This window comes from Haliaeetus leucocephalus, unplaced genomic scaffold (genome assembly GCF_000737465.1).
Source record: "Haliaeetus leucocephalus isolate CR32 unplaced genomic scaffold, Haliaeetus_leucocephalus-4.0 Scaffold451, whole genome shotgun sequence".
Lineage (NCBI taxonomy): Eukaryota > Metazoa > Chordata > Aves > Accipitriformes > Accipitridae > Haliaeetus > Haliaeetus leucocephalus.
Window position 1 is genome coordinate 5322666 of NW_010972887.1, and position 15475 is coordinate 5338140.

Here is a 15475-nt window from a genome sequence, read left to right on the forward strand (position 1 = left end):
AAAAAAAAAAAAAAAAAATCAAATCAGTGGCAGTTTTCCAATTTGGGGCTCGATATTCAGAAGTATAGAAAGGGTGTTGCATAATATTTTCTGTCAACAATACCAGATGCATTTCTAATAGAAATAATTTGTGGGATATTTCTTTATTGACATTTCAGATAACCAAACACTGTTATATCTCGATCTTAATTATATTTTGTATAATCTGGTATCTGAGCAAAGTTTAAGGACCACACCTGACCCCTTTATAAAGCTGTCAGCAGTGTTTCTTCATATGTTAGAATCCTGGGGTTGAATATGAAACTTAAGCTGAATTGTTATGGCACAACTGCAACTAAACAGTAGCAAAAGACTCTGGTTTGGGCCAGTACAAAAAGCCTACAGAAAGGGGAAAAGCACATAGCTAAATACATACCAAAATATAAACTGATGATAACTTGAACCCCAAATACGTAATTTAATCCTGCAGTATATCTTCCCAAATTTCAGCTCTAACCTCTAACAAACGCTCGCCATGAACGCACGAGTTTTTCTCCATCACACAACCTACGTACAGTTTTCGACAGATAATTCACAACAGCCTGTTCCTGTGGCCTGGACCCAGGAAGCACGGCTAAAAGGCCAGAGACAATATCTTCAAGGACCAAACCTTAATGCACATGGATAGGGAAGGAACCATTCATCACCTAAACTGTTTCAAAGCCAGTCCTGTTTCTTAGGCTGGACGCAGTAGCTTGCCCATATAGAGTGAATTTAAAGATCAGAGTTCTTGACATGGTAGATTAGGCTCTTCTTCCACACATTTTGCTTGCTGAGTAATTCGATCATTAACAATCTTTGTGCCAGTTCCAGATAAAAATGTCCTTAATGTCTTTTAAAGGCAGCATTTTTTTCTCCTGAAATTAAAAACTTTTCAGGTTTTTTTAATCACAAAAAATTTCTTGCTGCCAGTACTAATAATATATTAATTATTTAACTGAAATAAATGCATCTGTTGATGTGTTTAATTAAGCATACAAAGCTCTTCATTTGATGTTATTTGTATTTAAGATTTCCTGTTTTCCCTGAAGTATTTATTATCCAAGGCATGATTCTTCTAATCTTAGATATACTCTGGGACTGAAGTACTATTTTATAACAGGATTTCTCAGCTGCTTTTATCATGAATAGATATATTACAAACCATGTTAATGAGCTGTTTAGTATTCATATATTAGACTTTTCCTCATTTTATATGGAAATAATACTATAAAAATTCTAAGAATACTAGTTTTATGTGCATGATAATGATGAGATTCAAAGCAAATAAGAAGGAGGAAATCTGTGGTGGCAGTGAATATGAAATGGATTAGTACATCGTCAATGTGCTTTACATTGGTATAAAATTATTAAGCATGTAATTAAGTAGGATCAATTGCACTGTTTGTTTTGGGGGTAATGTTTTAGCTATTTTAGATGTTTCATCTTTAAGAATTTAATTTCACACTTTAATGATCTTCTTGTAATTTCCTCCTCCTGCTATGAAGTCACATAGTCAGGATACGCATGAAATCCACTACATATCAAGAAGTGACCAAGGTGGAAGGCCAGGCCAAAGTCACTGCAAAGGAAGATAAGAACAAGGCAAATTAAATGATTCTGTAAATACAAAAATAGTTCAGTTCAACGGACCTTATTCATCAGACGCATTCAAATCCCTAGGATTGTTAGCAAGAAAGAAATTATATAGTTACTTGCAGCAACTGCAGCTTTGACCTGGCTGACCTCAGAGGCATCTCCAGTGCAGCCAAAGTGAAATGAGATTTGGCGTTGTAGGAGCCTAATGAGTACAACCGTCAGCCTTCAGTACACTTACATCTGCATGCAGGTCACAGAAATAAATAAAAAACTAAAAACCCAGCTTTGGGTAAGGTGGAGAGGGAGAACAGTCTTGAGAACTTACTACTGCGTTACTGAGTAAAAACCCAACTGTGAAAATAAGCCCGCTATTAAACTGAACTGTCTCATTTCAAACAGGAAATTACAAATCAATGAAACAAAATATTTGTTCTTATGGAAAATCCAACATCTGAGTAGGTTTCCTTATTAATTTTATACGCTGGGCAAAGCGCACACTGGCCCTGCAGTCCCAGCTCAGTATGTGTTCTCCTGTACAAGACTTCCCAGGGACTGAAAGCAGAGCTATGGCCACCAGCAACACTCCAGACTGAAGGAGAGGAAGAGGTTGGAGACAAATTCATTGAAAGGCAAGACAACAACAGGTGCTATTTCTTTTACTGAAAATATAGTCAGAGAAGATAGATTTCAGTAAGAATAATGTATCTTTATTATTGTACTGAACAGGTATTATGCTATATAACATCTCTCTTAATAGTAGAGCAGCTACCTATTGTTTATACTATCCATTATTTGCACCTGGGTTTTGTACATGAACTTACCATTGGCTTCAGGTTATGGAACACACTTGTAAACTAAATTACCTCTTGCAACAAGAAGGTAGAAAACCAAAGATGGCAGCACATTAGAGATCCACCTTGGACAACTTTAGATTAAATAGTTTTAAAAATTAGCTAAAATATCAAATAGCCCGGTATAGAAGTAGAGCAGAAAAAGTCAGAATGAGTTAGAAAATGCCATCTCAATATTCTCTATAGCCTGTATGTAAAGGCAGTGAGAGACGCTCTTTGTAGCCTTGGCATACTTATGTATGCTTAAGAAGTGAAGCAAAGAGAAGAAACACTTCAGCAGTCATTTTATTGTAAAATGAACAAAACCACAACAAAAAATTTTTTTTCCATCTAGATTTTGTTTTAACAGTTAAATAATGAAAAATAAGTTTGCCACATTGTTACTTTGAGGTAACTCGTGTTATTGCAAATACACCATTAACAGCTATACCTTCTAAGAAGCTGTGCTTCTAATGAGGTTATAAATGTCAGATGGTAAAAATTAATTTAGCATTCTCCATGAGTAAATATATACACAAACTTGGCTCCAATCCTATGAACGCCTGTTCTCATGAGTAGAACTAACTCGGAATTATTTCATGTTGGGCATACTTTTTTTTTTTTTACATCCAATTTAAGCCCTACTTCTGAGGGCACAGCTCACAGTCCTACAAAGTAGATGTACATGGATGTTGATGCATCTTTGAATAATGTAAGATGAAGGCGCTAAGCAATGCAGACTTTAGAATGTTTCATTTGGCACAGTTAAGTTTCACTCAGAAGTACTGGGGCGTAAAGTAAGAGCTGCTAAAACATGGACTTTCTGCACTAGATCTGTACATCCCTAAGTTAACATAAGGAACTAAATCCTGAAGGATACTTTCTGAAATGAAATCTTTTCCATCATTTCATTTTCTGCTTTATTAAAAGACTAAAACATAGCACAGTTGAATCCAGGCTGCTGGCTACAGTGAGTTACACACCTTTGTCATAGTTATGCATTATTCTTTGTGAGCAGAGGTTTTTGTCTTGCATTATTTCTTCGTCTATAGCAAAGTGCCCCTCTTTGCTGACTAAAACCACTGTGCATTTTATCGCTAATAACACAGCTAAATTCTTATTTTAAATCACAGCCCTATTTTCAAAAAGAGCAATTTTACTTTTCTTCCAGAAAGCCATCTGCTTGCTAATGAGAGTTGTTTTCATCAGTAATTTTGAGAAGAAAAATGGTTATTACACTTTAGCACTTTTTAAGTGACAAATAAAGAATACCATCCAGCCCACTATTTAAATACACTACATATGTCCCAGTACAGGATCTAGAGGCCAGATGTATCATCATAATTATAAACATTTGTAATGAGTCTCAGTGCAATTGGGGCCCACAGTGAAGTAGCATCACCTCAGATAAAAATCTTTCAACAAGAAATTTCATACATAAGATTGCTGTAAATTATAAATCCCTGCATTATCAAAAATTACCTTTTTATACTAGCAAAGCCAAAAAGGGTTTTGATGATGCTATGTACTTATGTTTTTTTCTAAGTATCTTTTTAAATTTTATCAATGCCTAATCAATAGACAATGCTATGATAGAGAAATTACTGTATCTCCCTTTTACCAAAGCTATTCCTGGTAGAGAGTGCAATGACAGCCTAACAATCAATGCTCTCACAATCATCTTGATATTTGGCTGAATTATCCTGCTTAATGTGCATTCCTCATTTCCCAAAATACTCTCTTTTCCTGATGCTGACTATTGAACAGCAATAGCATGACAAGATAGCAAGAGACAAAGGACTGTTAACGGGAAGATAAAAACTGAGACAGAAAATCAAGGAATAAGAATTAGGACATCAGTGAAAAGGATGAGACCTATGAGAGGAAAGGGAATGTGTTTAGGATGAGGACAGAAGAAAAATAAAGGAACACAGAGGATGAAAAAGCAGTTTTCACAGTAATTTTAGTAGTTTTGTCAGCAGAACTAAAAAAAGCAAGAAAATAAAAGTGGGAAAATCATTAATAAAGCAACAATGAGGATTGGGACTAAACAAAAAAATTGTGGGAAATGCAGAGCTGGAGTGAAAGGGGTAACTCAAGTACAGAAGGCCCTGAAAGAGTTGCAAGGCCATAAATATGAAAAGAAAGAGGAGAAAAGAAAATAAGTAATAAAACTGTTAAGCTGTAAAAGAGAATGCAAATTAAATGGATTACAAATAAACGTGCATAGAAATAGGGGCAAAATCATCATGGAAAAAAGTTCAAATCAGTAGACATAAAACTAAATAAAGTACATATCAAACTAAATAAAGAGCTTCTAAAAAACAAACCAAACAAAAAACCATGCTGGAATCTCACATTTCTCCCCTCCATCACTTTCTAATGATCAGGTACTGCCCCACTTTTTCAGGCAGACAGACATTTTTTGCCCCAGTGTCTCTTAGAGACTCACTGGTGCAGTTTCTTTCAACCACAGTGCTATTGTTTAGCTCCTCGCTGGGGGGCTCCTACGTTGACAGTACCAGAGACACAACCCTCCTGTGAAACCAGAGGGAACTGCATCTGTACCTGAAAGACGGCCTTCGCCCAAAATGTGATTAACACTGAAACATGTGTCTTATTTGTGACCAAATACTGTCAAGAAGGTTAATGCTGGGGGCGGGGAGTCATTAGGTTAAGCTTAACAGCCAGCACAACCTCATGAAAGAGAAACTGTGCCAAGTCTCTCCATGTCTTCTCTCCACATGTGCACTTTTTGGGGGTTGTAATTTACAGCTTAGCTATGAAAATAAAATTGCTTTGGCTTAAAAACTTGAAAACAAAGTCTTGGTCAAAGTATGAATTACTTTTATAGGTTTTTCAAAAGATTGATCTTTTCATTTTCTTGTCTTATGAGTACATATCCCATTAGATCTGCTCCTGTGTAGGAAGGGCAATTTTAGCAAGCAATTAATCCATAAATGAGGTGTTTCAGAGTTTTAGGTATTGGGCATCATCCTTCAAAGGCTCTATCCTGGCCTTGTATTATACCTACATGTTTCCACAGACCTTAGAAGAGGCTTATTTTGTCAGCAATCATTTAATTGAATTCCCCATGAACCACTTTTGGAAAATCATGCACAAGATAATCGGCCATAGACACAAAAAAAAAAAATTATTTCTAATGACCGTGTCACTGAGAGACACAATGACCTTTAAGTCCTTCAATACTGAACTTCTTATTGCATACTTTATTCCAAAAGAAAATATGCAGCTGGAGAGCTACAGAAATTATACCTATTTGAACCTGGACCTTTTGCCAAGGGTGCCGAGTCTCTATGCAATAACAACACGTTGATTCCCCATGTGGTTCTCATCTTTCACATAGACCGGAGATTCTGTGATTTTGACATCACACTCCCCCTCCAAATTCATAAATAAATATTTTGAAAAATTTGCACCATGTGGAAAGGCAAGAAGTCTATTGCTGTATTTTATGTACTCAGATGGTCATATAAACTCTAACACTTTCCTATGTACAAGGGAAAATCTTGTCTAAAGATCTTTTCATACTATGAGCTCACAGCTTTAAAAAAAAAAGGAATTTTTTTAAACTTTTTGTGCAGAAGACAGATCTCCTGCTACACATTTGCAAGGCGTGAATCATTACTAGTAAACCAGAAATGAGCTAGACTTACAAAAACCTACTAGCCAATAATAAAAGTTAATGTAGCTATTTATATTGGTAAGTTGTAAATAATTGTTTAAATATCTGCATATACAACACACTAACTTCAGAACAACAATCAAAATCTATTGCAAAGTCTTCAACTACCTTTTAAGACAATTATTTTTGGCTGAAACAGGATTGGGCGTATGGACTAAGGACAATGTTAAAGAACACTCAGACTGGAAACCAGAGTGGAAATGAATACACCGACTAGAAAATAAACTATTAAAAAAAAAAAATTTTGAATGCCTTTAGTCTTTCAAATTATTTAAAAAAAAAAAAGTTAGCAGAAGCAAGTAATCCTATTCCCTGCCAAATTCCAATGCTCACCTGGCTGTAGCACATCACTTTCAAAACGATCACTTGAGAAAAAAATATTTTTTTATTCACAGAAATGAAATTGCAGCCCCCTACAAAATGAACGCTGCTGGAAGCCAAGCCCCTATTGCTAACCCTTTACAGATAAGGCAGCAGCGCCCGACAAGTTACCAGGAACGAGACGCACTATACTTCTGATACCAGTTGGACAAATTTACACCTTGTTCTTGCAAGATCCTTGTGTTCAGCACAGTGTAAATTTTAGTTTCCAGCGCATTAACCTGGCTGACAGGGTATATGATACATAAAATAGGTGTGCAGGTACCTTTGCATTCCTCCTAATAATCCTCTAGCACTTTGTATCCCTATATAGGCTGTATAGAGACAGCCCAAATAATACCGGGATCAGACAGAGACAGCCCTGTGGTGGTCTGACCGTGGCCGGCTGCCAGATGCCCACCCAGCCGCTCGCTCGCTCCCCTTCCTCAACAGCACGTGGGAGAAAACAAGATGGCTAAGCTCGAGGGTCAAATAAACAGGAGATCACTCACCGGCTACTGTCACAGGCAAAACGCACTCGACTGGGGGAAGATTAATTTAATTCAAAGCCAGGCTGCAGTCCCCACCGGGAGAACTTGCTCCAGAGCGCGCTCCTCTCCACAGGCCGCAGTTCCTTCAGGACACATCCACCTGCTCCTCCATGCTCTCCCCACAGGCCGCAGGGGAATCTCTGCTCCGGCGCCCGCAGCACCTCCGCCCCTTCCTCCTCCTCTGACCCGAGGTGTTCACAGGGCTCTTTCTCTCCTCACTCCTCGCTGCCAGGCAGCGGTTTGCCCTTTCTTAAATACGCCTTCCCAGAACTGCCACCACCATGGCTGACTGGCCCAGTTGCGGCCTTGCCCTGGGGACACTGCGGAACCGGTCGGAACCGGCCAGCACCGGGCAGCCCCAACCTCTCCTCACAGTGGCCCAAGCTGCCAACACCCGGAGGCGCACACCTTTTTGGTGCAAATATTTGGTACGAGTCCAAATAACGTCAGGAAGAAATTTATAGCAGGGGCCACAGCCGTATGTTTAGTCACACCAAGTATTCAAAGTCACTCGCACAAAATGTGTGAATTGGTTTTATTCAGACAAGGATAAACGCACGTATTCCAGTAATTTGACAACGTGCTTGTGTCTCAGAAGTAGTATTACTGTCCGTTGGGAAATTATAAAAAAGGAATTGCCTAAACGCTCTCTAGGGCCTCAATACCATTGCTTATATGCTAGCTGTGACAGAAAGTAAGTGCAAAAACATAAAGGTTATTCCCTGGCCCAAGACAGGCGCTCCCCTACACCCAAAGATGGGGCAGCCAAGAGGGAAAAGGAGCAGAATTAGTGGTGACAAACATAGGAACATCCCCAAAGTACGAAGCCTCTCAGGAAGGTAACTCATCAACCCCAGTCCCAAACACCACAGCGGAACAACTTCAGCTCCTCCAGACAGACTGCAATGCAGGATTTGTCTCAATGGGGTGCTTCTCTGTAACCTTTCCAAAAGGCTTAGAGGGTATGAGCACCATCAACATTCATCCTTTCCAGACTGTTTGCTCTAATATTCCGTTAACTACCAGGACATCAGCAATCCCATCACACCAGCAAAATGACCTTTCCTGGAGGGGCCGAGCACGGCGGTTTTCCCAAATGAAGGAGTAAGGAGTAAAGCAGAGGTCAGGAGCTGAAGCCCAGGTAGCAGTCACGCAGGTGTTCACCACAGGGAAAAGGGGCAGGCAATGGCAAACTATCTGAACGGGATCAAGCACAGCAGACCTGAGAGGCTACATGCCAGAAAGTAGGATGGCAAAAACACCGGCCATAATAAATACATCTTTTTTTTACCAGTGGTTACCAACCACAGTAGTTTTGCCAGGGTAAACCACAAGGCGATCCTCAGTGGGAAGTGTGGGTTTTTTTCAGGTCTGCAAAAATGGTATCAGGAAAGTTAATCCTATTTCAAAACATTCATCTTGTTCTGTCAGAAGCACTTCTTTTCACCAGCTAACATAAAAGCATGGCAATATTGTATTGCTGCATTAAGCATTTAACTTAATTTTATGTAAACTAGCAGCAGTTTCATAAAATTTGCTGACATTTGTCATTTTGTTGCGGTTCATTTCCTACGAGAGCTCTAGAAGTTCAGTTTTATGCTACTGATATGAAAGATCCTGATTCAAAGAGAAAAAGCAAGTATACATTCATCACCTCAAAACAGTTTAAATTAGTATGACCAGTAACACGGTCAAGTATCTTGCTGAAGAATAGGTGTAAGCAGCTGTTTTATATAGCAGATTCCCTGTTCAATAGTAACTACATCCAGCAAAATTACAAAGAGTGATAACACGACCACATTTTTCCCTCATGTCCAGCATTTTCTTCATTTACCTTCAGTCGCCTCATGGCAGCTTGTCTTCAATGTATGCAAGTCATTTATTGATCTGGGATTTTCCGAAGCTACTTAAGAGTGGTTTGGGAACCTGGCTTCTATTGAATTTCAATGAATCTTCATAAAAGAATTCAGAGATTTAGGAAATTTTATCTTTATTGTTTCATACCACAGGAGTAACATGGCATCCAATTATCTTATCCTTTGCTGGTAAAAGAACTACAACTGAGGTACCCAATTAACAATTTTTAAGCTTGTGAAACTACTCTCACATAATTGGCATCCAGAGAATGAAAGAAGCTATTTTAGCAAACAAAGTGAGACTCGAGCTTTAAACAAGGTATTTCTGGTTGCTGCCTTTCTTTTGCTCCTTCAACTTCAGTTTAATTATTATTATAGGAGATGATATTCCCTCAAAATCCCAGAGAAAGATTATTATCAAAGATAATATCAACATGTTATGATAAGGCTACATCTACTCAAACTTCTAGAGACAGGGACCATTCAAATTTGATATTTTGCTAATGCAAACTGGGGTTCTTTCAATTCAGGACCAGTCAACTACAAATAAATTGTGTGTGTGGCATGTATGCAAACAGTCATTCAGCTACCATTTAAGAAAGCTCAAATACAAGAACAATAGTGCCAGGAAAACAAAGAAAGTGCAGTTGTGGGCATAAGAGACAGAATTGCAGTCTGGCAGTGCAGCGTGACTTGTTTTCAGAATTTTGATGCTGCTAAAATAACTGAGTGTCAAGTACTTCCATGTCTTGATAGCAGCAGATCTCATATTGTACTGTGGTTTCTTCCCTCTTCTAAGACATTCATGATATTCAAGCAATACTTAGGGTCACAGATGGTTCTAATGGGTAACTGTGCCGTAGCAAAGCACTGCAGCATTCAACATGCCACAGAATGATATGAAAAGAGCTCAGGGTATACTTGTGCCAGACCTCGAGTCTCTCTTCACAGGGCAAGTATCAGGCAGTGTTATAGCATCTTCCTCTACTTCACGGCTAAGAGACAATAAACCAGCCCTTGCTGGAACTGCTGCTGCACCGAGCATTACAAAAACCAAACACAATCAATGTGTACAGTTCTAGAAAGAAGCTACAGAAAACAAGCAATTTCTTTTCCTGCTCCTTTGTTTCACCTTGCCTTAGCACAATGTATTCTGACAGAGAGGAGTTTGTGAACTGAGATTAGAAAACGATATGCAAGTCAGAGAAATCCTGGACCTGCAAACACAGAAAAAAATCCTGAAGTACTAAATGTATGGAGTAATTTGCCAATATACCTTTTGCATCTCAACCCTGTTAGCAGGAGGTTGAGGAGGAAACCAGATAACAGTACATCAAATCAAATGTCTAGATTTCAGAAGCCATTGATATTCCTTGGGCAACTGCATGGCTTATTTAGAGATTAATGTTATTCAGAGGTACAACTGTGGAATGCAACACACACTGGTACCCCAAAATGACAGTGTTGGAAACTGGATCTTGAGACAGAATTAGTGAACTTCCCTACTTAAGCCCCTATAAAAGTTGCTGAGATAAGCAAATGCTTACAGCTTAAGACCAATACTAGTGGCAAGAATGGTGAATTAAGCAAAAAAAACCAAAACAAAACACCACCACCACCATCACTCCAAGAAAAACAGTATTAAATGGGTATTTCCAACTACTGAGTGCCTAAAGCAGGCAATAGTGAAAAGACACTAGGCAATACAAAAGCTTGTCACTACTTTTGTTTTTAAACTCTATGCTTTTTAACAGTATATTTGACTTTTGTAATTGTCCCACCAAAATAGTCTGGCAAATGAGTCTACAGACAGCAATTTTTTTTTTTTTTTTTTCTTTTCTTTTTAGAGTAAGTCCTCTAAACATTTGCATCAACCTCCAGACCAACAGCTATCTGTAAAAGTCAAACATGTCTGGCCAGATTCTGGGGCATCCGAGAGTTCTATTGATTTCAAGTGAGTTTGCTGATTTAGCCTACTGAAGAACCTAGCATCATCCGATTAGGTTAAGTAAATTGATTTTTGAATCTTGACTATTTGCAAAAACCTTATGAACAACCTAGAGACTTACCACCCAAGAAAAGGTAGAATTACTTGGTCAAGTGTTTTATTAATACAATTTTTTTTAAATCAATTTTCTCATGAACAACTTACAAACAGAAAAGCAAAAAAATTTGTTCACTAAATTATTCATTACGAATTACTGAACCAGGTTCTTTGGCACTATAAAAAGCAGCAGCTCTGCTGAGAGCAGAAAGAATTACAGCTGCTAAGAAACAGAGGAGAACACAAGTATAGGTGCCGTAGGAATTCACTTCTGGTTTTACAAAGCTATTTCTGAGACCCTTTAGTGGAAGATGAGAAGTAGAAGGGGAACACACTGGTGATGGAAGCTGTCTATCAACTCAGAACAACACAGCCAGTGACAGGACACCTCCATCACACTTGCAGAAAACCCATGAAAGCTATGCCTGCATAAAGCCCTGGCCCAACCTTTGCCAACACAGAGGCTGAATTTAATGATAACTAAGAATGCCACCTTTTTCTCCTTTCTGTCCAAGCCTAGATCTCTTTACTAATGCTAATAAAGGAACTATATTGTATGATTTCAGGTGGATTCCTGAGGAAATTAGTTGATAGAGTCATATCATGTGTGTTTGTATAGCCTAATAACTTTCAGGTTCTATTGCAAAACCTGGTTAAAATGCCACCAGCGGAGAGGCCACAAAGATAATTAGTTCCTAGAAGTTTTCGGCAAATAGATGGTCGAGTGATGAGACTAATAAGACTTTTCATATTCTCACCATGGGTGAAGCTGCAGCATGAGAATTTCTCTCCTTTTATACACCTTGAAAACCCCACAGGAGAGAAGTTAAGAACTTCCACTTGCAGGAAAAACTTTGATCAATGCTTGCACATTATTAGAACCCAGAAAACCCTATTACTAGGTACAAATCCACAGAAAATCAATCAAACTCCATTTGTTTATGGCTATAGGAACAACTAGCAATATCTGTCAGGCTACACCAAATAATTCATTGTATGTAAGTCAGCAAAGAGCTGACAAATAGAGGCTGCATTCATCTATAAACAAACAGACACATGACTAGGTGCACTAAAACTGGAAGGTGCTGCTGTATCCCTTGCATTAACACCACAGAGCCCACAAATATTTCATAAGAATATTTTTAAGGTAGTTTATAACTCCTTACAGATGCCATGATGTGAAGCATCAGCAGGAAAATCCAGGAACATTATATTCATGTCTAACGAGAAACAACTTACCTGATGAATCTAGAGTACATACACGTATTTCAAGAAATACTACATTTGACAGAAAATTCTGCTGACTAAACAAATAGAGAACCATCAAGACCAAAACATAACTGAGCAAATATGTAAGGAAGTTTCACCCAGCACCCCAGTGCCGTCTCTTGGTTCTCACACAGAGTCCTGGACTGAGTTGAACTGAAAGCATAAGACAGGGCACCAGACCCAACACGATTACCATCTCAGCCCGTACAGTCAAGTGTGCCCAGGTACCTCATTAACCAGCATCTCGTCAGCAAAGGGCTCTGTAAGCTCTACGTGCATAAGGATTCAAACATCTTCCTGCTCTACAACCAGAAAAGCCATGATGCTAACTCCTACCTTTGACTTAGGACAGCTACATCTGCATCCTATAGAAACTGTTAGCATTTGCAAAGGGGAAGGTGTTTCCAAGAGGACCAGGCTGGGTGATGTCAGGAAGAGTGCAGGATTGCTTTCCCACCCCATCCCCCTTTCTTCAAGCCATCAATAAACTTCAGAGGTTAGGTTTTTAATATGTCGTGACTTTGAATGGCATTACTGAGCACAGATCATATGGTCCAGTACAATAAACATGCAAAGTTCTTGAGAGGAAAACATCTCGGCATCCAGCAAGCTGTTGGATCTGGAACTATGTGCTAAATATCAGGAGGCAAATTAAAAACTGTGTGCGACCATTTTTGTGCTCTTATCACACTATTTATTAGTTAGTAGAAAAACTTTTAACTGCAGATATTAACACTATCCTTGAAAATATTATATTAGAGAAGACAGTAATCAATCATCAGTGCAGTAATAAAATCTTAACTGTATGCCCTGGTTTCAGCTGGAATAGAGTTTATTTTCTTCCTAGTAGGTAGTACAGTGCTGCATTTTGGATTTGGTATGAGAATAAAGTTGATAACACACTGATGTTTTCAGTTCTTGCTAAGTAGTGCTTATCCTAAGTCAAGGATTTTTCAGTTTTCCATGCTCTGCCAGCAAGGAGGTGCACAAGAAGCTGGGAGAGATCATAGCCAGGACAGCTGACCCCAACTGGCCAAAGTGATATTCCGTACCATAGGATGTCATGCCCAATATATAAACTGGGGGGCAGTTAGCCGGGAGGGGCGATCGCTGCTCAGGGACTGGTTGAGCACCGGTCAGCAGATGGCAAGCAACTGCATTGTGCATCACTTGTCCTTCTTGGGTTTTATTTTTCTCTCTTTTTGTTATCTTCCTTTTGATTACAATCATTGTTATTGTTGTTGTTACTATTTTAATATTTTATGTCAATTACTAAACTGTTCTTATCTCAACCCATGAGTTTTACTTCCCCTCCCTCCGGCCCCAGTTCTCCTCTCCATCCCACTAGGGAAAGACGGAGGAGTGAGCAAGTGGCTGCACAGTTGCTGGCAGGGGTTAAACCATGACAGTCCTTTCAGCCTCCAACTACAGTATTTTGGTTTTGAAAATCCCAAAGTGTTTCAAAGGCAGTTAATCAGAGCACCCTCACCACAGCCCTGGAGGCAATTTTCATATCTGTTCCAGAGAACATATGGTAGAGCAGGAAAGTTGCAATCATCGGTGAAATGTTTGCTCAGACAGAACTAGTTTCCAGACATCTTGAATTTCTGTCCCTAATTTTAAAGATTAGACTTCTAAATACTGTCTGATGTTTGATCTTTTCTTTTAGCAGTAAACCACACTTCTAGCCTTCCTGATTGTCAGTATTGCTTTGATACAAAATACATGGTTCTTCTCTTACATTAAGTGATTATCCTCAGGATAAAATCAGGAAATTCCCTCATTTTCCTCAGAACGTAGGAAACAAGGGAACATTAAGATTTAATATCACCTCATCAGTAGTCTACAAGGCTGATAAGAAAAAAGTCTGTAAGGTTGTTACTCCGGTCTTCAGAAGCTCTTAGCCACATTAAAAAAAACAAGGTCTTTTTACTATAATTAAACATGTTTTATTAAAGCTTTCCCTCATTTTCCTTTCTTTGCTTCTTTCCCCCTCATAGTTTTTACATCTTCTTTCATTCCTCCCTTTGATGTTTGCATGCTTTTCATACTTTTATTGAAAACATTTTGCACTATTCATTTCCACCCCACCTCCCCTTGTTTCAGAGGAATACATTTTTCCTGTGTCTGACTTTGCCTCTGCCCTCTACAGCTCATCTACAGCTCAGTGAGAGCATAGGGAACATATGCTCTGGCGACAGTGTTCATTACAAAGTGGCACATGAACAAAACACCTTCCATCTCTTCCATTTCTTTTGTCTCTCACCTACACAGTGAATGTAACCTGTTCCCCTTGATACGAAGATTTATTCAGGATTTATAAAAAAAAAAAGAATCCATCCTTTCAATTATACAGTTAGTGCAACTACAAATGTTACCATTAAAAGGAAGATAAAATAAGAGTGGCTCCTTCTTTACTTACATGTGTCTAAAGACTCATCTGAATCATCAGGACAATCAGGCTCTCCATCACACAGCCAGTGCTGGGAGACACAAGTCACACGATCACGACACAGAAACTCTCCTACGTCACATAACTGATGTTCTTCTGAAAATGAAAATGGTTTAGAATGCAATGATTAAAAATGAAGAAAAAGAAAGTGGCAGAATGAAAATGAAAAGTGAAAATAAAGTGATTCTGAAATCAGAAATCAAAGCAAACAATAGAAACAATGTGAAGTAATAATTCAATGATATCCTATACCCTTACTTAGGCTGTAGAGCCCTAACATCCAGCTGCCATGTTTCAGTGGGAGCATCCCATAACCGTTCCAACCAGACATGAACAGCATTAGCATAAATTACCTCTATGAAACAGAATTTTAAGAAATTCTATTTTTCTCTATTTCATCACAAAGTAAATTTGTTCACTAGATAGAAATCAACAAGCTTTAACTTTGTATTTTCAGCAGGGAGGTACCCCATTCTCCCCTCCTGCGCCAGAAAATATTTTCAAATTGTTGTTTCAAGTAATCAAATTTTCAAGGATGTATTTTTGTAAGCAAAGGTCTTTTTGAATAAGCATATATTTTTTACTATTTCTTCAGGTACTTTTATGTTTTATATAAAAACTACTTTATATTATTTTATATTTCACGCGACAAATTTGCAAACAAAAGATTTGGTTATTTAAGGTCAACACTGAAGCACCTTGAAAACAATGGCCTTAAGAAGAGGGCTATTTTGGAAGCCTGGCACACCCAAACTATCTGCTGGATTCAACCAAAGTCTGATGTCCTTGA

At 38.5% G+C, this 15475-nt stretch overlaps 1 protein-coding gene across 1 annotated transcript in view; it reads right to left on the reverse strand.

The window, feature by feature from the left end:
* Positions 1-14992, reverse strand: part of LRP1B (low density lipoprotein receptor-related protein 1B) — a 582545-nt gene extending 567553 nt beyond the window's left edge. The window contains exons 1-2 of the mRNA XM_010575228.1: positions 14944-14992; positions 14656-14781 (exon numbers count right to left, since the gene is read on the reverse strand). Coding sequence (XP_010573530.1) covers positions 14656-14781; positions 14944-14992 — 175 coding nt within the window. The remainder of the gene's footprint in view (positions 1-14655; positions 14782-14943) is intronic.
* Positions 14993-15475: the final 483 nt, after the last annotated feature.